This window comes from Eublepharis macularius, chromosome 2 (genome assembly GCF_028583425.1).
Source record: "Eublepharis macularius isolate TG4126 chromosome 2, MPM_Emac_v1.0, whole genome shotgun sequence".
NCBI classification, from domain to species: Eukaryota; Metazoa; Chordata; class Lepidosauria; order Squamata; family Eublepharidae; genus Eublepharis; species Eublepharis macularius.
The window spans coordinates 203,298,418-203,320,680 of record NC_072791.1 but is presented as its reverse complement, the minus strand read 5'-3'; the positions used below and the strand labels follow the sequence as shown (position 1 = coordinate 203,320,680).

Here is a 22,263-nt window from a genome sequence, read left to right as displayed (position 1 = left end):
CACTTCCTGTCATGTGACTCTGATGTCACAGGGCTGTGATATCATGTCATTTCCGTTCACGTGCTTTAGCTCAGTGGGTCCTGTGCTGCCACCTGGGGTCAAAGGTAGGTCCAAGGTCTGGAAAAGTTGAAGAGTCGACCAATGATCTATGCAGTATTCCTCCACGAGACTATGTGGAGTCTTGCCCTGAATGCAGTATCAGTGTTTAAAATGCAGGATCAAGCCTTTTGTGTGTTTAATGATTTACTGACAAATGGTGCTTTGACTTTCAAAAGCTCATACCCTGGAAATCTAGTTGGTCTTTAAGGTGCTACTGGGCCTGAATCTTGCACTACTATTACCTTCTGTATGGCTTGGCCTTTGAGAACCGCAGGTCTAATGGTGCATCCCATTCATCCCTCCCTCCCATTCATCCATCCATCCACATAAGTTCTGCCATTGAGAATCATAATATTACTCATAGGAATAAGGAAATTTAACAGTAATAAGGGCTGTTTTATCACACCCAAATATGTATTAATCATGTTTCTTCCGATACTTGTAAAATTTTTCAAAACAACAATGCAAATAACTAAAATTAAACCGAGTATTTATCTAATAATAAAGCACACAAAAGCAAACAAGATAGGATGCAACAACTCATTTCCCCATATGAAAGAATTGCCTCCATAACTCATTTTAAACTCAGGAGTTAAGGTCATTCATTTTTGGAGGGCAAAAATACATTTGCTGTTATCGTTCCATATATGCATTTTGGTTTTAGATCCATACATTTTAGAAGAGAGGGCATCAGGGTCCTTTTTCATAGTGTCTTATTGACAAAGCAGACATTCTGCTCTCTAGCTATATTTTATGACGAACACAATGCTTTTGTAATTATCTTTGATATTCTGTATATACCCATTTGATTGCAGGATGGTTTGATTAACTAAAGTTGAATTTATTCTTTAGATAACTATTTTGGTTTTAACTGATTGTTGACTGTGCACTACCGCGGTTATGACATAAAATGTAAAAGATATGGGGTTGGCTCCAACAGTAGATTTCTGCTAACAGAAGGATGGATGATTTTAACTGATTTCTCTCCTTCAACTGCAGATCCTCTTGCAATTCCTCAGTGGCTCCTGTTTTCCAGGATCAGCATTTGAGGAGGACATTATGAGCTGAAGCAGGACTGGGGAGGGGAGAAATAGGGCCCAAAATGGCCAAAACAGGGCCAAAATGACCAGGATTGAGCCCGAAACAGCCAGGAGTGTTCCCCTGCCTGGCAGAGGCCCGATCCTGGCTGTTTTAGGCCCAATCCTGCCTTGTGGAGGAGTGTTTCAGGCCTGATCCTGGGCATTTTGTCCCCAAATTGGGCCCCAAATGACACAGGGGCCCAAAATGGCCAGAATTGGGCTGCTGCTGGGCAGGGGAGTGTTTGGCCCTGATCTGGGCTGTTTTGGGCCCTAAATGGGCCCTCCCCCACCTGATCCTGGCTGTTTCCACCCCAATCCAGGTTGTTTTGGGCCCTAAATGGGCCCAAAATGGCCAGAACAGCCTCAAAATGGCCTGAATCAGGGCTAAAACGGCCTGTAAAGGGCCACTGCTGAGCAGGGGAACCCTCCCTTGCCTGGCAGCAGCCCAATCCTGCCCATTTTGGCCCTGATCCTGGCCGTTTCTGTCCCGATCCAGGCTGTTTTGGGCCCTAAATTGGCCTAAAATGCCCCCAAAACAGTCCCCACCTGGCAGCAGCCTGATCCATGCCATTTTGGGCCCAATCCAGGCCCAAACTGCCCCCAAATGGCAAAAACGGGCCATTTTAAAAATAGTGACGTGACCCTAGTCACGTGGGTATTTTTTAGAAGTGCCAGAATGCCGTTCCGGGAAGTTCCAGCTCAAAAAAAGCCCTACACTAACCAACCAGGGTAAGTCAGCATCATTTTGGGGGGGACAAACACCCCTGGCAGATGTGGAGTAGCATCAGTATTTGGAGCTGTGCAGAAGAGATGGGAAGTACAGAAGGGGCAGAACTGAGCATAAATATACTTGGGCCCTGACACGTTCTCTTTTGGGAAGGGAAGTTCCTTGCTATATTGTTTGGCTGGTGCAAACTTTGGACAGCTTTCGGAGCTTGGTGCTCCCTTTCTACATCCTCATTACTTCTAGCACACAAGGAGATTGTTCGCCTTCTCTGTTGTTGTAGTACAGAAGGCAGGGCAAACTCACATTGCCAAGGAAAAGAGATCAGGGTCTCATTGCAACAGCCTGTTTGTATGTGTCGGTATTCTCAATCCTGCGCTCAGCTATCACTGCACAGCAAAGTACAGTATCCGACGGTTAATAACTTAGCAAGGAAATACCAGTCATTAAACATTATATACAAAGAGGTTGATGTGTTCTCATTCGTTATCAAGTCCCCCTCCAATGCTGTTTTCATTATAACACATTTAACATGATACTTGTAATAATACATGATCATAACGGATGGAAAGCATTCCATTCTATGGTCAGTAAATGTTCAATCACTGATGCGAGACGAATTGGCAATAGCAAGATTTTGCCAGTTGGCTTCCTTGTTACAGTATCATCAAAATAACAAAATTGTCTGGTAAAATTGAGGCATTTTAAATTGCAATTTGGCAATGGTGATGGTTCTGGATATAGCATAAGCCTTGCATATGTATGAGCTAGTATATTGCTGGGGGTGAAAGATTCCAGATATAATTATCCTTTTAATCTGTGTTGTCCAAGGACCCGGGATGCTTCGAACAATGATCTGTTTATGTTCCTTCTAAATATTCAGTTTTATCATTCTTAACTGCATCACTGAATGCTGCTTTTACATGAGGTTACCAGTAATTTTTTTGTGTTTTCAGACAGCAGGATTTCAGGAGATTCTGACAGAAATTGAAATTTTAGCTTTGATTGTGGGATGTTTATGCCATGACCTTGACCACAGAGGGACCAACAATGCCTTTCAAGCCAAGTATGTTGCTTAATTCTTATTACTTTGTCTTCCATATGAGAGCTTAAAAGTGGAAGGGGTTGTAGAAAGAAAGCATGCAAGTGCTTTAAAGTGCCACGTAAGGCAAAGTATTCTCTTATTTTGCTTTAAGAAGGGCTGCCCATCCAGTAATTCCCTGTTCTTTCCCCTTCTATAAATTGCTCTTTAAAACAGCACGATACCCTTTGTATCATGCTGTTCATTTGGCCAGCTCCACATGAACTTCTGATTCTAAATTTGGGTTATACGTTGGTTGGATTCATATTATATATTTGCATATTATAGGGAGCATTAAAAGTTCCCCATCTGTCATTCTGGTTTCTGTCTCACCATTGTATGAAGGTCTTTTGCAACGGTATTAAGGCAACATAACCAGTTGCATTCATAACTGAAACAAGTATTATTGCAAACGGCTTCTAATATTGCTACAGAATGCTAAGTTAGTGTAGGGTATGATTCATGGTTAGTGTAGGGGACTGTTGATCATTTCTTTTCAGCTTGCTCCAGTCTCTGGATCTGAAGATTTGTTTCAGGTTGTGCATGCTATGCATGCTCTTGTTTACAGGGTGATGCCCCGGCATTCCTCCATATCAGTTGCAGTAGAATTAGATGCCCACAATTCACCTTAACAGCAGTGATCTGTCTCAACAAAGCAAAGAGTCCTCGATAGTTTTTAAGTTCCTGGCAAGTCTAGTGGCTGAGGGCCAATTTCCAGGGAGCTTCTGGTAGAACAGCCAACTAGCAGCAAGGTATAAGTTACAGAGAAGCAGGTTCTAGGAGCAAAGGCTCGTGGAAGCACAAAATACAAATGAACTGGTTGTACATAAAGTCTTACTTGGTACATGAAGCCAGTTTGGTGTAGTGGTTAAGAGCGCGGGACTCTTATCTGGAGAACTGGGTTTGATTCCCCACTCCTCCACTTGAAGCCAGCTGGGTGACCTCAGGCTAGTCACAGCTTCTAGCTCTCTCAGCCCCACCCACCTCACAGGGTGTTTTGTTGTGGGGATAATGATAGCATACTTTGTAAACTGCTCTGAGTGGTTGTTAAGTCATCCTGAAGGGCGGTATATAAATCGAATGTTGTTGTTGTTAAACAGTGGCGTATATAAATCATTTCCCTACCACTTAATCCTGCCCTAAACTTAGGGCCAAACCAGATGTGATGCTAGGAATCCTGTGAATGGAGCTCACAGTAGCCCTGTACATGTTACAGTGAACGCATGTACATTCTGTCTGTACATGCATACACTTGGGTAAGAAAGAATCAACGCACCATCGCTTTGCGAATGAGCTGGGGATCAGTACCTGGATCAGTGTGGGGTTTGTATCACACATGCAGCTGTATGTGCATTGAATGTAACGCAAGAATTACTCAACACACATACCAAGAACAAGCAAGTGTACAGTGTATGCAGTTTGTACAAGCATTCCCTGAAAGTTGTGAACAGGGCTAGTATGTTCTTTAAAAACAGGTGTGTGGAGGAAGAAGACGTTAAGGCACTTCCCTCTGGTCATTTCCTGACAAAAAATATCAGCATTTCAGGCGCCATTGGGGAAACATACAGGTACTGATAAAAAAAGCAGTTTCAGAGGGCAATTTCAGGTCAGGAGCATGGGCAAAGGAAGGCTCGAATACGCTCTCCCCTTGTGCCATTGCAACCGCCCTTCTCCATGCACCTGTTTTTAAAGGGAGCTCCATTTGCAGTGCTTGTTTCAGGTTCGTTGAGCTTCCCCCCAAACCTCCTCCTGTGTTCATCACCAGCTTGTTCCCATTGCCAGTGATTCCTAAATACCTGAGCGGAGCCAGGAGGACTATGGGTCACACGCTGAGAAATTTGAGTTTATGCTGGTAAGGGAAATAGTTGTGGGTTGGATCAGATAAAGTCAGCTTGCTTGACAGCCTGAAGGTTGAATCACTGGGTCTCCCGTGCCACCTCTATTTGAGGAGGAGGATGTTTAAGATCCTGACCTAGCGTCTGGGCTGTTCATATGTGAACACGTGCTGCTACCTTATACTGGGTCAGACTATTGGTCTTTCAAGGTCAGTATTCTCTGATTGGTGTCAGCTCGCTAGGATCTTAGGCAGAGACCTTTTGCATCCTGTTGACTGGAGACAGCAAGGATTAAACATGAGACTTTCTTCATGCAAAGCAGATGCTTGTGCTCCATGCTCCGTTTATAGTATTGTGTGCCAGAAGTGAAGGAGACAAATGGAGCCATAGGGTTTGAGTAAAGACAGAGATGTCCTAGTCCAACTCTAGCTAGATGAATATACCAGTACATTCGATGGTAGGGTGTTCGCATGCATTTAGTCCTGTTCTGTTCTGTACTGTTACTCATTGTAGCTGTTCATACTATAGTGAATATCTTCCTGAGCTCTTACATATGGGCATCCTCTTGTAACCCATGTACTTACTGATACAAATAAAAAGTCCGGTGCCAAGGTGCAGAGGCAGATTAACCTTTAGATAAAATAGCATCGCTGTGTAAAGGAAGGCAAGAACATGGCTGAATTATGACCAGCACCACTGTGGACAGTTATGTAGGAGTGGAGCACTGTGTGCTGCAGTTATTGAAAAGCATGACTACAGAGGAGCAGCCCGAATAGCTGTTTTTGTGTCCAGCAGACATTTTGTGATGAAGTGCCGCAGTTCAGTGTAGTGTAGAGTTTCTGAGATGAGATCCTGTTCGTTCCTCACATATTGACTGGGGCATCCATTCTGCTGAACCAGCTAATCCACCTATCATCTGCAGATCAGATGTCAAGAGAACAGTGGGATGGAATTGGATACATTGAACAAGTTGGTCTACAGTGTGGTCCCATGCATGCTGATATCCTTCCAAGCCCACGGGGTTCAATGGACTTGGAAGGTAACTCTGATTAGGATGGCAGCGCTGCTAGTCCTCTAAAACTGATCTGTGCATTTCATACTCAATATTCCTCCCTGCTCCCAAACTGGCAGCTATTACCATGTCACAGAGAATGCAGAAAATGGGCCATATGCTCAGCTGTGAAGTGTTTTGAAACAGCAGGTATTAGCCCCAGCATGACAGGCAGAATGACTGTGTTTGATGCACTGCAGATGCTTTTAATGGGAAGGATGGATTATGTTCATATCCCTACATTTCAGTTGACTTGGTGGAGAAAAGAGCTTTTGCTCTGTTAGTCTGGCACTGCAAGGATAGGAAAGACCTACAGCTGACCCTTCGGGGCTTAATTTTCACTGGCCACTTCAGAGTGCAGGGAGAAGGTTCTAGCCTGGCCTTCTCCCTGGCTTGCTAGTTTTTGTATGTGCAGGGAATTGTGCATGCACAAATTCCTGTTGGTAAAGAAGCCCCCTGCTGTGGTTGGAAGTGGTTCAGCCAAGGTAGAAGATTATTGCCTTAGTAAGAACTAGAGCCAAATCAGAGTCTTAATTGTTATTGGAAACTAATGTGCTCTCTTTGATTGTTTTTTAATTTTTTTAATTTTTATTTTATTTGAAAATTTAAAAAAATTTACAAGCCTCATACACAATGAGAGCTGCTGTAGCATAGTGGTTAAGTGGTTGGGTTGCAAATCAGCACTCTGCTGGTTCAAATCCATCTGTTACCATGAGCTCAGTAGGTGGCCTTGGGTAAACCACTCTTCTCAGCCCCAGCTCCCCAGCTGTATTGTGGGGATAATAATAACACTGACCTTGTTCACTGCTCTGAGTGGAGCAATAATCTGTCTAGAAGCTCAGGTATTATTAGAAATAAACATATGACAACAATAATGAGAAATAGCACTTAAGCATCCATAAAAGGTTTTCACCTATCTAAAAATAAGTCCATCCACAGGTGTCATCTATATGCCATATGTTCGAATATAAAGTTGTACAGTTTCCATCCATTGAATTATGGGAGGTGGACAATTGAATCTCTAGCTACAGTAAGGACAAAGGGGTTCCATTTTTGTTGACGATGAATTAGATTCCAGCTTACAGGTAGATAGTTTCAAAGTACATAAACATCTTCAAAAATCAGTGGGTATTCTAATACAAAATTAATAGAGTAATAACTTCCTCCCAAAAACTCTGAATAACTAGGCATAGTCAGCATACATGTACAGGTCCTTAAAACTACAGTGCCAGCAATTAGACGCTGTATTTAATCCTTTACTAAAAAGATGCTATGATGTCCAATATACCCCAAACATAATTTTTTTCTGAATGTTACAGGTGAAATCCTTACCTATTTAAAAGTATTCACAGTCTTTCTTTTTTACTAAGAATAGCACTCAAGGTGGATTACAGATTAAAAACCAACATATAAGTTTAGCAGAAATGCATACAAATGAAGCAAAAAACTAAGTGAGCAAGCAAATGCAAGGCCAGTCTACTTCTCTGTAAAAAGAACAGGATATTTACTGTAAGAAATATTAGTGGGATCTGAGACATGACAAAGATACTTTATATGAATAGCTCTACAGGTGTGGCCAGAAATAGATACCTCTGAATCCCAGAATAACTTGCTGCCCACATTTAAATTAACAACTACTGCCAGATTTTTCCGCTATAACTAAATTTCATTAAAGTATGAACTGCTGTACAAATGAGGGGAAGCATAGAGCCTTCAGCATTTAATAATAAGAACATTAAAGTCCTTTTTTGTGGTTAATTAAAAAGAGAAATAGGATGATGATACTGAAACCTGTCTTGGAGGCATACCCTTTTTAACCTAAATGACTTTCTTTCTAATGCCAAAAGTGTGGTATGAGTTGGAGTTATTCAGCAGAGATGAGAGAAACACACTCTTCATATGTTCCAGAGTGCCCTGCCACTCAACAACAACAACCATTCTGGCTTGAGAAATGTACCTTTGAAAGCCTTTTCCTAGGAAGATGACGCCAGTGTACAGTGTGGGGCTGAGCAGTCTCTGTATCCATGCTGAATTAGACTTACATCTCCCCTTACAGATATTATTATACATGCTTTGATCCTACATGAAGCAAAATGTTACCTGTGAATTGTCCTTGAGATGCTAAAATAACTTAAATATTCAAGCAGAAATCGGCTTTGATAGACTGTAATAACAAACTACAGCACAAGCAACTTGACTTCTTCTTTTAAAAAAAGAAACAGCCTTAGCCTGACTTGTTTCCTCTGTTAGAGTAATGTATACTTAGTCTTTCTAAAGGTAGCTTAAAGAGGAGCCCTATCCGTCAATGACTAGCTGTTGTTGTTTGCAGTCCCTGGTGTTCATATAAAGACAATGCAGGCTTTCTGTGATGGTTTAAAGTGCCCTAAAGTCTTTAAATGATAGGCCTGTTGTGAGATCCAGTGCCATCCTAAGCAAAATTGCACCCATCTGAGTCCGTTAAAGTTAACGGGCTTTGAAGACTGTAACCCTACATAGGATTTTACATGGCAACTTCCTTAACGGCACCTGTGGTTCTTCCCCCTGCCCTAAAATCTAGGTGTTGTGTCCCCCTGCTTACTTCAGCGTCTAAGTGCCAGGTTGAGTGTGATTGAAAGATCAAGAGGCGTGTGATTGAAAACAACATTACGGCCCCCTGCAATTACTCTGATCGTAGACCTCTGCACAGTGTTCTCCGGGGGTGATGTTTCCTACTCATCTCCCCTCCCCCTTTCAGCTGCCCTGTGATGATTAAATATCACTGTTCCACAGCTTTATAACCTAAGCTCCTAGGAGACCCCTCCTCATCATTCCCAGCATAATCTCTTGTACTCATTTCTTAAAAAACAACAAATAGACCCCCATCTTGTTGCTTTAGGCTGCATCCCAGAAGAATAATACTGGTTCAGATTAATCTATGGTGACAGTCCAGTCCTTCTACCACCACCCAACAATTCTCAGTTCAGTAATTACATTTCATAGTTTCCCTTTAAGGATTTCACTTAGCATTTTAAATCATCTGAGGCATATAAAGCCTCTTCAGAAGAATAATTATCTTTAAATAATTGTATCTTTTTAGAAAAGTGGTAGAAATTCTTTGTCTGCTGTGCCATACATTCCACTCTTGTATCCTATTCACTTTTAAGAATTTTTCACTTACTCGCTTTTAAGAATTTTTGATATCACATACTGCTGCCTAGCCTATGAATGAAATCAGAATTAGTATACACATTATTATTTCAGGAAATTACCTTTTTTGTTTTATTATATATTTTATTACTGAAGAACACCAAGAAATGATGCATTTACACTATGAGACTCAGGGCCAAGCTACACATGACGAATGACACTTGAACGGCAAGTGGATTGAGTGGAGGGCAAGTGAACAGGGAGAAATACACTTGCTGTTCAAGTGTCATTCGTCATGTGTAGCTTGGCCCTCAGAGCTAAACCTCATGAGAATGCTCAAGTGAAGAGAGGCACAACGTTAGCCAGAAATCGTAGTTTGAATTTCGACTCTCTCTACAGAGCCGACAAAGATCGCTCTTCAGCGGGTTTGTTAATTTTCTCTTTCCCTCCCCAAAGACTCTGTCAATTATTAACAAACCCTCTGCACTAACTAGAGCAGTCCTATGCAGCAATATTCCAGTCTAAGCTTGTTCGGTGTCCACAAATGGAAAGCAGATAGGACTTGAGCCTCTCGGTGAAACTGATGTACATAAGTGCTGTCTTATCTAGTTTAGCATCCTTATTTCCAACTGTGGACAGCGAAATTCCCACAATCTGAGTATGAATATGTTTAAAGGTGTGCAAAGGTGTGACATATCATTTGCCAGAGGGATACCTTAAATATTTGCACAATCAGAAATGGATACAATATTGGAGTATCCAATGTATACGGGAGTATTGTTTCATAAAGTTTATATCAATAAAAGTCTGCATAGCAAGTGAATTCAGAGAATCAGAAATCTTAGAAAAATTAACATAACCATAATGCCATACTGTTGTGTATAATTCTATAGAAAGCCACATCTGAAGAAGTGGACTGTGGCTCACAAAAGCTCATAACCAACCACTAATGTATAGGTGCTACTGGACGCTTGCTCTTTTCTATCACCATTACAGTTTGTGCTTTTTAACCATCCAGATTTTTTTAAAAAAATTATTTGTCTGCAAACCTCCAGGTTTGCAAAATACTCTTCTGTAGGCCTGGATTGCCCCTCCTCAGTGGGTTTTTGATCCTCACAGTGGAACTGTAATGGAGAGTTAGATATATGATATTCTAACATATTCATAAATAATAATTGGTCAGAACAGTTGGTGGAAATAATGGTAGATCAGCCTGTTTGCTTGCTCTGGCTATTACTTTTGAGTTACCCTGTTTATTGTGAGAGAAATGACGATAGATACAATGCTCCACAAAGGACAAAATGTCTAGCAGGCTGCCATTTTAGATATTGGTTATACAACTAAGTACAAAATCAACTTCAGCATGGTTACATCAGGTATTTTTGAGGTTCAGCTCTTTTTTTTTCATGGGCTCACAACTAGTGAGACTGAACAGCACTGGACTCTCAATTTGTGCCCTTTGTTTGCCTTTTCAGGAGTGGATCTGCTTTGGCTCAGCTGTATGGGACTTCCGCTACCCTGGAACACCATCATTTTAACCACGCGGTCATGATCCTTCAAAGTGAGGTACAAAGCCTGCTGCATCTTTTGTAGAAACAAATGTCTAGAATAAACCATGTCTTTTTTTCAGCTTGAAGCATAATTCATAGAATCATAGGGTTGGAAGGGACCTCTAGGGTCATCTAGTCCAACCCCCTGCACAATGCAGGAAATTCACAAATACCCCCTCCAACTGCCCCAGTGACCCCTACTCCATGCCCAGAAATAAGTTGATTATTTATTTCTGTCGCTTCCAACATGTGTAAAAAGGATTCTGAGAGGCTTTTGACAGATACGCCACTGGAATTTGTGAAATGTTTTTGTAACACAAGCTCCTGTTGCAAAAAAAGTTCAGCAAAGCAAACCAGCCTGGAATGTTTCTGATGTTTGAGGTTTATAGCCTTAGAATTGCAACATCTCAGTAAATTATTCTGGACTGTAAAGATTGGAATATAGGTTAGCATTGCTGCTGCTTTAATTAATGCAGTAACTGTATATTCTGTGATAAAATTCTATCACAGCCTTTTGGTATTCTTAGAAAATAAGTTCATCTGGTCTGAAAACACAACTTTTTTTATTTTTTGTGGCAGAGTTGATTGCTTTTCGGTCTCTCCTTCAGCACTAAACATCCTTTTACAGATTACAAATAGATCTGTAGAAAAATAAATAAATTAGATTGTGAATGACTTTTTCTGTTAAAACTAGTAATGAAATGTCAAGGGTTATGTTTATTCTTATTTTGTAGTTTGGTTCTTAACAGTGGTTATCAAATTAACAGTGCAATCCTGAACAGAATTACTTTCTTCTGAGCCCATTGACTTCAATGGATTTAGCATGTTATAAACTGTAAGCTAAACATTGCAGTTAGTTTTGCAAAGGAGAGGTCATGATCATTTGATTCACCTTTCTAAGCTTACTTTCCCGTTTTGAAATCTGTACCATACAAGCTTACACCTGTGAATGCTGGTCATAATTTTTGACCTGGCTCCTGGCAGTTCATATTCTTGGTTCTGATCCAAAGTTCCATGAAAACACAGTAAGTATTCCCTTCTTCTGATGACAGATCTCCATTCTGCCCAACAAGCCACCCTTGAAATCTGGGGCTTTGAGGAAGGGAAGGAATGATTGTTGGGTTGTACGTACCATGTTTCTTAGTAATCTGGGCCAAACTTAGAACAAAGCTACAAGAGACAAATTACACGAGGATGCGCACATGAAGGGAGTCGCAATGTTAGCCGGGAAGCTGAGTTTTAAAAAAGAGTGGAAGGCTTTGTCAGTTTCCCCTCTCTACAGAGCCAGGGAAATGCTGCTGGAGGGTTTGTTAATTTCTTCTTTGCCTCCTAGAAGGGGAGGTGAAACTGACAGAGCCTTGGGGAGGCAAAGAGGAAATTAACAAACCCTCTGAGCAGCTATCTTCCTGGTTCTGTAGAGAGGGGAAATTGACAAAGCCTTCTGATCTCTTTTAAAACTCAGCTTCCCGGCTAACATTGCAACTCCCTTCACGTGTGCATCATTGTGTAATTCATCTCTTGTAGTTTAGCTCTAACACTTCTTGAACACATGAAGTTTCTTTATACTGAGTCAGACTACTGGTCTTCTGAGGTCACTGCCAGAGGAGCTCGGTAGAGCCAGTTTGGTTAAGAGTAGTGGTTAAGAGCAGCAGGACTCTAATCTGGAAAGCCAGGTTTGATTCCCCACTCCTCTACTTGAAGCCAGCTTGGTGACCTTGGGTCAGTCACAGCTCTTTCAGAGCTCTCTCAGTCTCACCCACCTCACAGGGTGATTGTCATGCGAATAATAATAACACACTTTGCAAACTGCTCTGAGTGGGAGTTAACTTGTCCTGAAGGGTGGTATATAAATCGAATATCATCATCATCATCATCAGTGGCCATGAACAGATAGCTTTAAAAGGGGGTTAGACCAATGGAGGAGAGGTCCCTCAGTGGCTACTATCCATAATGACTGAAGGAAGCTTCCATATCCAGAGGCAGCAAACCTCTGAACATCAGTGCTGGGAGGCGCCACAAGGGGAGGGCCTTGGCCTCTATGCCATTTTCCCTACAGGCAAGTGGTTTGCTATGTAGTGCAGGATGCTAGACTAGATGAACCGCTGCTCTGGTCCAGCAGGCTCTTTTCATGTTTTTATATCTCTATTGTCGGCTCAGACAGGCAACAGTTATCCAGGGCCTCAGACAGAGGTTTTCCACATCTTCTACCACCTGATCCTTTCAACTGGCGATGCTGGGCATTGAATCTGGGACATACTGTGTGCCAAGCAGATGCTCTGCCACCGAGCATTGCCCTCTCCCTTTCTTATGGAGGGAATAAGAAGCATAATACATATTCAGAAACCTTTATTTGTGCCAGAACAGGAACAGTGTTTTACTGAAGTCCTTCTCTTCCTCCTTGTCCCTGACATCCTGCTTTTTGAAAACCTGATCCTGAGATATAAAGCCCTAAATGGACTGGGACCAGCATACCTAAGGGACTGTCTCTCCCCATATGTGCCCCAGAGAGCGCTTCGTTCAACCAGAAAACATCTACTGGTGGTCCCTGGCCCTAAGGAGGCTTGGCTGGCCTCTACCAGGGCCAGGGCCTTTTCGGTCCTGGCCCCAACCTGGTGGAACTCTCTGTCTGAGGACACTCGGGCCTGCCATGATCTTGTATCATTTAGGCGTGCCTGTAAGACAGAAATGTTCTGCCAGGCATATGGTGGAGGCTAATTTTAATCCATCAGTGCCGAGCCTTCCACCGGTCTCCCTCTATGAGGGGTTATGGAGAGTCCACTGCTGGCTCCCCCGAAAAGGGGTACAGTATTCTGTCTGTCCGCTACTACCTCCCCTTTTTGTATGCTGACAGGCAGGAGTGTAGGACTGCCCGTCTTGGAATGGTTTTACTGATTGCTTTTTTATGCTCTGTTTATTGTTTTTATGTTGTATTTTAATCAATATTGTATCTCGCCCTGAGCCCACTTGTGGGGAGGGCGGGTTAAAAATATAATAAATAAACAAAAATAAATTAATAAATAAATATTATTGTGTTGTAAGTGCTTATGTATTAAGATGGCTTGTTGTATTCTGAATACAGGTTTTATATTTCTTCATCATTTAACTTGGATTGAGGTATAGCTGGCACCTCTTTGTCTAACATGAGAAGGATGTGTTTTATTAACATCAGATACCTTTCCCAAAAGAATAGTGCTTCCTAATCAGTTACAGTGAAACGTTTATAGCAGTTGTAAAGATATTAATCATAAAAGCTCCTCCCACACGGTGGTGGTGGTGGTGATATCTTAATAGATCATTACATAATACATACATCATAAATATATAATAAAACCCCAGCAAGACTTCTTATTAACGTGCTTTTTTAAAGAGAGAGAATCCAGAATGGGGGGGGGGGTGGTTGAAGGGGGGCCTTACATTAGCCGGTGATCAGAAATGGGGAAAGAGATGGTAGTGTGAAGGAGTGGAAGAGCAGTTGCAACGAAGACAAGAGGAGACCATGCTAATAAAGCAGTCAAGACAATTATCTGATATATTAAAGTTTATAAAAATCAAAAAAGTTGCTGAGGTGTGTATGCGGGGAGTTTAATTGGAGAGAAAAAAAATCTTTGTTGAATATTGTTTAAATAGGCATGTTCAAAAAGTGCTGGATTCTGGTACTCTGTCTTTCCTAAACTCTATTAATTTACAAAGGCCGTAAAACACTGAGAAGGCGCCAAAGCCCATCAGATGTCCAAATAATTTAGAATGAACAAGCATGGCTGGGCAGTAGGATTGCAGTGGCAAGCTCCGCCACCAGGAATTTATGTATAGAGTCTCTGCATAGACACACACATGCACATATGAATCTGCGCAGCTGAGACCCCTGCTTTTCCCCATTCACTTTCATGATTGCTCAGTGAGTGCATATACAGTTTTAAGTGTATAGGGTCTATCTTTACAAGAAAACAGTTTTGTCTTTAGTTTAAAGGCCTTCAACTTCACCTTTCACTTAGTATCTCTTTGAAGCGGTACTACCCCCACCCGCCATGTTCTCTACTCGCTTGCCACTTGAACAGGCATGCTGCGACTCTTATTCATATGTATGCTCCATAAATATAGCAGGCTATGGTGGTTACCCTCAAATTGTTCCCATACTTTTCTTGACACGTGGATTGTAGACCAACAAAGAGAAACATATGGATGTGCCTGAAGAAAAAGGGAGCACCAACCTATAAAGAACTATGAGAAGGGATGTTCGCGGAAACTCAAGCAGTCCTAAATATACATTATCTGGAAGTGAGTTTCATTGAACTCTTTGGGACCCATGTCCAAAATTAACACATCCCACATCAGTCTGGAAGTGTAATAGATGTTGTCACATGTCTGCTAATATGTATAAATCTATTGGGAAAGAAGCCAGAGTTCTATGATACATACAATTCCAAAGGCATTTATGGAAGCAAAAAAAAATTATGAGCTGTGTTGTTTAATCAATTGCACGCACCAAATGTCTTTAAGTACACTTTCAGTCTAGCAGGGTGAAAAAGCACCATGAAAATATCTTAATTACAGTGGGCCGGTGGAAATATTTTTGTCGTGATTTTGTTATGAATAAAGGAATATTTGTAGTTGCGATGATGTGAGTTGAAGAGTGATTGGGAAACCTTTTAAGCCCCGATATTGATTTTCAGCTATTTAGCTTTGCTATCTTTTTCATTACAGGGTCACAACATCTTTGCTAACTTGTGCTCCAAGGACTACAGTGACCTTATGCAGCTTCTGAAGAAGTCGATATTGGCAACTGACCTCACTCTCTATTTTGAGTAGGTATTGGCATTTTCTGAATTTGACAAATTAAAATCTAAAAAAGCCACAGCCCCTAATGACCTTTTACATTCCAGTGGGGGCACATGGCACATAATACTAGAAGTTAGTATTTAAGTATCATTTGAATTATTTACTCCAGTGTTTGTTATATTATGTACAGCTAGTACCTAACTGAACATAGCAGTACATGGTGCAGCTATGAGGGCCAGTGTGTTATAGTGGTTGGAATATTAGACTAGGATCTGGGAGACCCAAGTTCAAATCCCTGCTAGGCCACAGAAGCTTGGGCCAGCCATAGACTCTTTGCGTCCCTGTTGGGGAGAAAGGCAGGATATGTGAAGTAAAAGTTATTTTAAAGGTGGAACATGCTTTGTTTATACCAAAATCTACATCAATGGAAAACTAGCATTTCAGGGATCTAGTTTTCCATTATCAGTAATGTACTCTGTCTGGCAGTAGGTCTCCAAAATTCTAGGCTGATCTGCTAGAGATCCTTCAGTTGGACGTGTCTGTGTGTAAGGCGCTGTCAAGTTGCAGCCAACATATGGCAACCCCATAGGGTTTTCAAGGCAGAGGTGGTTTGCCATTGCCTGCCTCTGCATAGCAACCCTGGGCTTCTTGGTGGTTTCCCATCCGAGTACTAACGAGGGCCAACTCTGCTTAGCTGCTGAGATCTGATGAGATTGGGCTAGCCTGGACCATCCAGGTCAGGGCTGGACTTACCAGGGTTTGAATCTGTTCCCAAGCACACCATATACTCTACTACTGAGCCACAGCCCCTCCCCTTACTTTTCAGTGGACTCATTGTAGCAAGACACAGGTTCTTGGTTAAATGACTTTTATTCAGAAATCAGTTCTTTCCATAATCAGACCCAAAGGTCTACTTAGGAGTAAGGTAAGCACCTAAGCAGTTCTAGTAGAAAGTTGACCAGAATGGTTACATGGGAAAATTACATCCCCTTTCTACCCTTGTTCCTTCCCCCTCCCAATTCCCAAACAACCTAGTGTTGTTTATTCTGTGTGAGAACAGGATGCGTACTTGTGCTATCAGGCTACACAGAGAGCAAACATATCACAGTGAGGAAGAAGGCCTCAGAGCAGAACTACAAGTGACAAAAGGCACAGATTGGACACTTGTCAGCTTCCCTCAAGTTTTGATGGGAAATGTAGGCAGCTTGGCGGAATGTTGGACAAGTGACAGTTGAAAAGTCCATTGGACAGCAGTCAGAGAGCCAAGCTGCAAGACCAGGATGCCTACATTTCCCATCAAAACTTGAGGGAAGCTGACAAGTGTCCAATCTGTGCCTTTTGTCACTTGTGGTTCTGCTCTGTCAGACTAGTAAACACCCGGCCACCTGGGAACATGTGAGAACTCATTGGAATGTTAGTTAACAAGAATAAATCTAGCAATACAAAATAGAGTCACCCCTGACAGAATAAAGCATACACTTGACAGCAAAAACATTGGCATGAATGAATGGGCACAGTCAGACATGACATGTATAACTCCAAGAAATTCAGCAAACAAACCTTTTCCATCTTTTGCGTCTCCTTGTGGAAAAAAGAATAATCTGTTGAGTTTCTGCCTATCATAGATTTTTTTTTAAAGGCAGATAAACCTGCCAGGGAACAGTTGATGTATAAACATAGTAAACCAGCCCTCAAAAATGTATCAGATTATCAGAATGCCACATCATTCCCTGGAGACAAGGATGTGGTGAGTGGGTGGGGTTTGTCAGCAGCCCACGGAGTAAAGCCCGGGTGGGAACATGTCCTGCAAACTAGTGCATGATGGAGGTTTGGGAGAAGGTTCATTTATGGCCATATTGCACGACCCTCTGCCACTTTAATCCATCTCAACAAGCTAGTACCCCCCATGGTGATACCAGTGCTGGTAAAGTGCTTTAAGCTGAAAGTATAATGCTTTATTGAGCGCCCTGAGGAAACATTCAGGGATTCAGTGCCTTCATGGAATTAGGACGGGAACTTAGGGGGAGGGAAGATTTATTTATTATTTATTTTTATTTGATTTGATTTATACCCCACCCTCCCCACAGATGGGCTCGGGTGGCTAACAACATTAAAAAAATACATTAAGTCACAAAACCATAAAATCAGTAATAATTTTTTAAAAGTCTTTAAAATAGTCCAGGAGCAGGATGCCAAAGACCTGGCAGTTAGGGAGAAAAGTTGGGGCATACCTCCCTCAAACATCTGTAAATATTTGCAAGGAGGAGCCTGAACAGTATGTACCTTGACAGCTTGAGCCCAGACAGAGCCAGGCTAGCCATACCTAAAATACAGGTATACCTGATTTTCTGCATCTCATCCATTATCCTTGTTGTGGCTGAGCATCGCACATGCTTGTTCTGTTGGTAAAATAGAGCCAGCTGTTTAGGGAACAATCCTAGCAGGTCTGCTCAGAAGTAAGTCCCATGTTGTTGAATGGGGTTTACTCCCAGGAAAGTGCCTTTCGGATTGCAGTCTTATCTTCCCACCAAACGTCGTCTCTCCTTATTCTGCATCTGCTTACAGCCTTACCATGCCTGTTTGGGGCAGTACTAAAATCTCCATTACGATTCTTCTCTATTAGTTCCCTGATTTGGCACAAAGAATAGGTCTGCTGATCCAGAAGTGTATGGGATTCAGCAGCCATTACATGTCACGTTTATATTTTTAAAACATGGTGGTGGTTCTTTCCTTTCTGATGTCATAATGTAGTGTGCTGAAGATGGGTGGGAGAAGGTCACATTTTGGTCACAGCTGAAGATTTTATTTCCTTGTTAATTAATAAATTGCCTGAAGGACACTAAACAATGGGGAAAAGAGAATTTTCATGTTTAAATCAGTTTTCTCAGGAAGGAAACAAACGTGTCTTAAATGGCAGTTTTTTAAAAAGAAAAATAAATGAAATAAAGAGTCCCTCATAAAAAATACCTTGTGTATTGCAGTCGCAATACAGACTTGCGTGTGAACAGTTAAGTATAAGATTGATTTAATGCCTATGTGCCAGCTAGTCAAGGCCATTAAAATTGTCATCATTGCAGCTCTTATTCCCAGAGGGGTTGTTAGACTATCATGCTATGAATCTGCATGAGAGGAATGAAATTTTCTTTCCTGCCTGTGACTTTGCATTGTATTAGAAACTTTTTTTTGTTCTATGCAAGAACTTTGATACAGTTATGGGGCCAAGCAAAATTAATACTGACTGTGGCTTTATGAATATCCTTCATATTATATCAGCTAAAGGCAGGGGTGGGGGTGGGAGGGAGTCATCACGGATAAGAAAAAAACAACTGCTCTTCTGTGTCTTTTAGAGGTTGACCTTAGAAGGTCACCCATTTCTGATAGAGACCATACCAATGACAGCCTTATGAAGCCTTATGAAGGAGGATAGGGTATGCACAAAATGGACTGACCATGTGGCTGGAAGTTGTACTTACTTCTAGGAATGGTGTGGTAACACAAGAAAGAATGGCTATAAATCTAACACCACAGATAATATGTCAGTAGGTGCAGACTGTCTTGGAAATAACACAATCCTATCTTCAGAACCATGTTTCAACAAGTTGCAACGCTTAGAATAATAATAGTAACATTCAATTTATATACCACCCTTCAGGAAAATTTAATGCCCACTCAGAGCAGTTTACAAAATATGTTGTTGTTATTCCCACAGCAATCACCCCGTGAGGTGGGTGGGGCTGAGAAAGCTCTGAGAGGGTTGTGACTGACCCAAGGTCACCCAGTTGGCTTCAAACGGAGGAGTGGGGAATCAAACCCAGTTCTCCAGATTACAGTCTTGCCTCTCTTAACCACTACACCAAACTGGCTCTCACTTAATACATTCTGAAGAAGTATTTTCACACATGTACATTCACAGAAGAAAATGTCACCCCATGGATGCTGTATACTATAATGGAATTTGCCTTCTGCCTCCTCCTAAACCATTTTTTTTTCTGTGAGAGACAGAGAGGGCTGGTCTGCTTTGGTAATAATCCTACATGTTATATGTCTGTATGGTATTTTATGAAGACTCTTGTAAATTTTGGGATGGGCCATAATCTCATATGACAGGCTGACAAAAGTTTTGTCATTGAAAAGTTTAAGTCTTAGACAGAGATTCATTCCTTTGCACTGGCATCTTTTGTGGCAGGAAGCGGACCGAGTTTTTTGAACTTGTCAGCAAAGGTGACTACAACTGGAATGTTAATGGCCAACGAGAAATATTCCGGTAAGTGAAATCTTTCTTTTGTGAGAACTGCCTTTATTATAACGTGGCTGTCATAATATAAACATTTGCAGCGATCAGTTGAAAGGATGAAAAAATGTTCTGAGATTTTCCACTCTTGGAAAACGTGCCTGTCGCACACCACTTGCCACTGGGATGCTCTGGAAAATGGATTCCCATGGTGAGTGGTTCCTGACCCCGGTTCCAGTGTTTACAGGTGGTTTATATCGAGATACTTGTTACCAGGGGTTTTTTTCAGGGGGAACGCGGGGGAACGGAGTTCTGGCACCTCTTGAAAATACTTGGCAATAGTGCTTGAGTAATAATATGACTTCAAAGAATCCCATGTGTTTCTTCCTCATTTCCCTCTTGAGAGTTCCACCACCTCTTTTCCCAGAAAAAAACCCCTGCTTGTTACCATGATGGCAATCTGTAGCTCCCACTGGATGTTCTTTGTAGTTTCTAGGAAAGATGTAGAAACTTTAATATTATGACCAAGGTCTCTGTAGTAAGTAAGGTGGCCAGGGCTTCTGCTCTGTTGGGAAACCTCCAGGTTCCAGTCTCCATCCCCTGCCTCCACTCGGTAGGGTGGTGGAGGGAAATAGCTCCTACACTGTGACATCATATCCGCTGTGAAACCAGAAGTGACATCACCACTGAGATGATGCTATAGGGAAATCCTAGAGCATTTCCCTGCTCCCCAAAAGCTCCTGCCCAGGGCTGGGCTGGCAATCCTAGTAGTAAGTAAGCACTTCTAAATGCTTCTCCAGGGTCAGGGATAGCAAATACAACATATGTATCAACCTATAGTCTGATTAGTTCCCCAACCAGATTAACCCTGAGATGAGTAGCTAGAACTTTTAACAATATATATGGAGTACAACAACGTAAGCTAAAAAAATCTCACTGTTTCTCTAAGGCACATACATAACCCTTCCTCCCATTCTTATGGCAACCAGGGAAAAGCCCAAGCTTACTAAAGTGAGTTTCATGGACTGAGAAAGGATTGGAAGATTGGTCTCTCGGGCATTATTGCAGTACTACAAACACTAATGCCTAGAAATCCACCCTGGTCCCGAGATGCTTTGCCTTAGGAAGTATAGACTAAGATACCTATTTTTGCCTGTCGTGTAGCCCAGGGGTTGGATAAAAGGGCTAGATGTCCAGGGGGCATGAAAGAGAGTTGTAGGGCTCTGCTGACTATTTTATTATTTAAAATGTTTATTTGCCCACGTTTCTCCTGAACATCTCAGGACCCAAGGCAGGTAACAATGATACAAAAGCAATATGATAGAGCAATAAACATTAAAACAACAATTAGAAAAGTATGTTAAAAGCCATTTTTCTGCCGCCACCTCCAGGGTACCCAAGCTGTGGGTTGGTAGACACAGCTTCAGCCTCTGTTACCAACACCTCCTCCCATTTACGAGGGCTGGCTCATCCCCCACCCAGGGGCAGAATTTAGGAGTGACAACCTCCTCTTCCTTTCTAACGGTGCTCCAGCCTTGCCACCACCCTTGCCCATGAGTTAATGATCCTTGTCTCCTCTCCTTCTAGCCTGTCTAAAACCACTGCAGCAGACCGGTGCATGCTATAGTATAGGGCTTCCTAAAATCTCACAAGAGGAATGAATCTCCATGGTACGTGCATGGCTTGCCGCGTGACTAGAAAGGCTGTTGAATTCAAAGAAGAAGTATTCGTTTCTCCGGCTCCCTGGCTGTGGTGTCGCTGTATGGGTAGGGACATTGGGGAGGGTAGTGAGGGAGGAGGCTGCAGGGTTAACTCCAGGAGGCAAAATGCCTTAATTTTCCACTGTAAGTTACCTTCCAGTTTGGTGTAGTGGTTATGAGCGCGGGACTCTACTCTAGAGAGCCGAGTTTGATTTCCGGCTCCTCCACTTCAAGCCAGCTGGGTGACCTTGGGCGAGTCACAGTTCTCTGGAGCTCTCTCAGCCCCACCCACCTCACAGGGTGTTTTGTTGTGGGGATAATAGTAACATACTTTGTATACCGCTCTGAGTGGGCATTAAGTTGTCCTGAAGGGCGGTATATAAAATCGAATGTTATTATTCTTATTCTTATTCTGTCCCTCCCTTACACTTCTGCCACCAAGCAATATAGAAAGTGCTGCCATCTCCAAATCACATGTGGAGAGGGAAGAGGCAAGAGCCAGGAAGGAGGAGGGCCAAGCAAAGCATGCCTGGCCCTCAGAGAGGGAAAAGACTGCATTCTGTGGAGTCGCTGGCAACCCCACAGTAGTGTGAGCTCTGAAACCCATCTGAGCAGCCTCTAATCTGGTTGCTTTTTTGTGTAACTTAGTAGGATGGGTCCCTTTTCCCCCCCTCAGTCCAGCTCATGGCTTTCTCAGGTAGAGGGCTTTGGAGGTGGCCATTCTCTTCCAACAAAAACATTATTGTTATGGGGATAATAATATACTTTGTAAACCGCTCTGAGTGGGCGTTAAGTTATCCTGAAGGGCAATATATAAATCGAATGTTGTTTGTTTGTTTTATAAATGTGTGGAGGCCACAGAGTAGCACTAGCATCTTGTGTCAGGAAACACTTGACTGTGGTGCTCATTTATCAAGTATAGGTGAAAGGAAGTGTCCTTCCAGCACCTGTGCTGACCTCATAGCTAGAAAGCTGCCAGCTGTTGCCTCGGGGTGGCCCTTGTTTGCTCCT

At 42.2% G+C, this 22,263-nt stretch overlaps 1 protein-coding gene across 1 annotated transcript in view; it reads left to right on the top strand.

Annotated features, from left to right (window-relative positions):
• PDE11A (phosphodiesterase 11A) overlaps window positions 1-22,263 on the top strand; it is a 243,599-nt gene that overhangs the window by 191,821 nt on the left and 29,515 nt on the right. Inside the window, exons 13-16 of the mRNA XM_054970122.1 lie at window positions 2,859-2,968; window positions 10,471-10,561; window positions 15,247-15,347; window positions 19,508-19,585. Of these exons, the coding sequence (XP_054826097.1) occupies window positions 2,859-2,968; window positions 10,471-10,561; window positions 15,247-15,347; window positions 19,508-19,585 (380 nt within the window). The remainder of the gene's footprint in view (window positions 1-2,858; window positions 2,969-10,470; window positions 10,562-15,246; window positions 15,348-19,507; window positions 19,586-22,263) is intronic.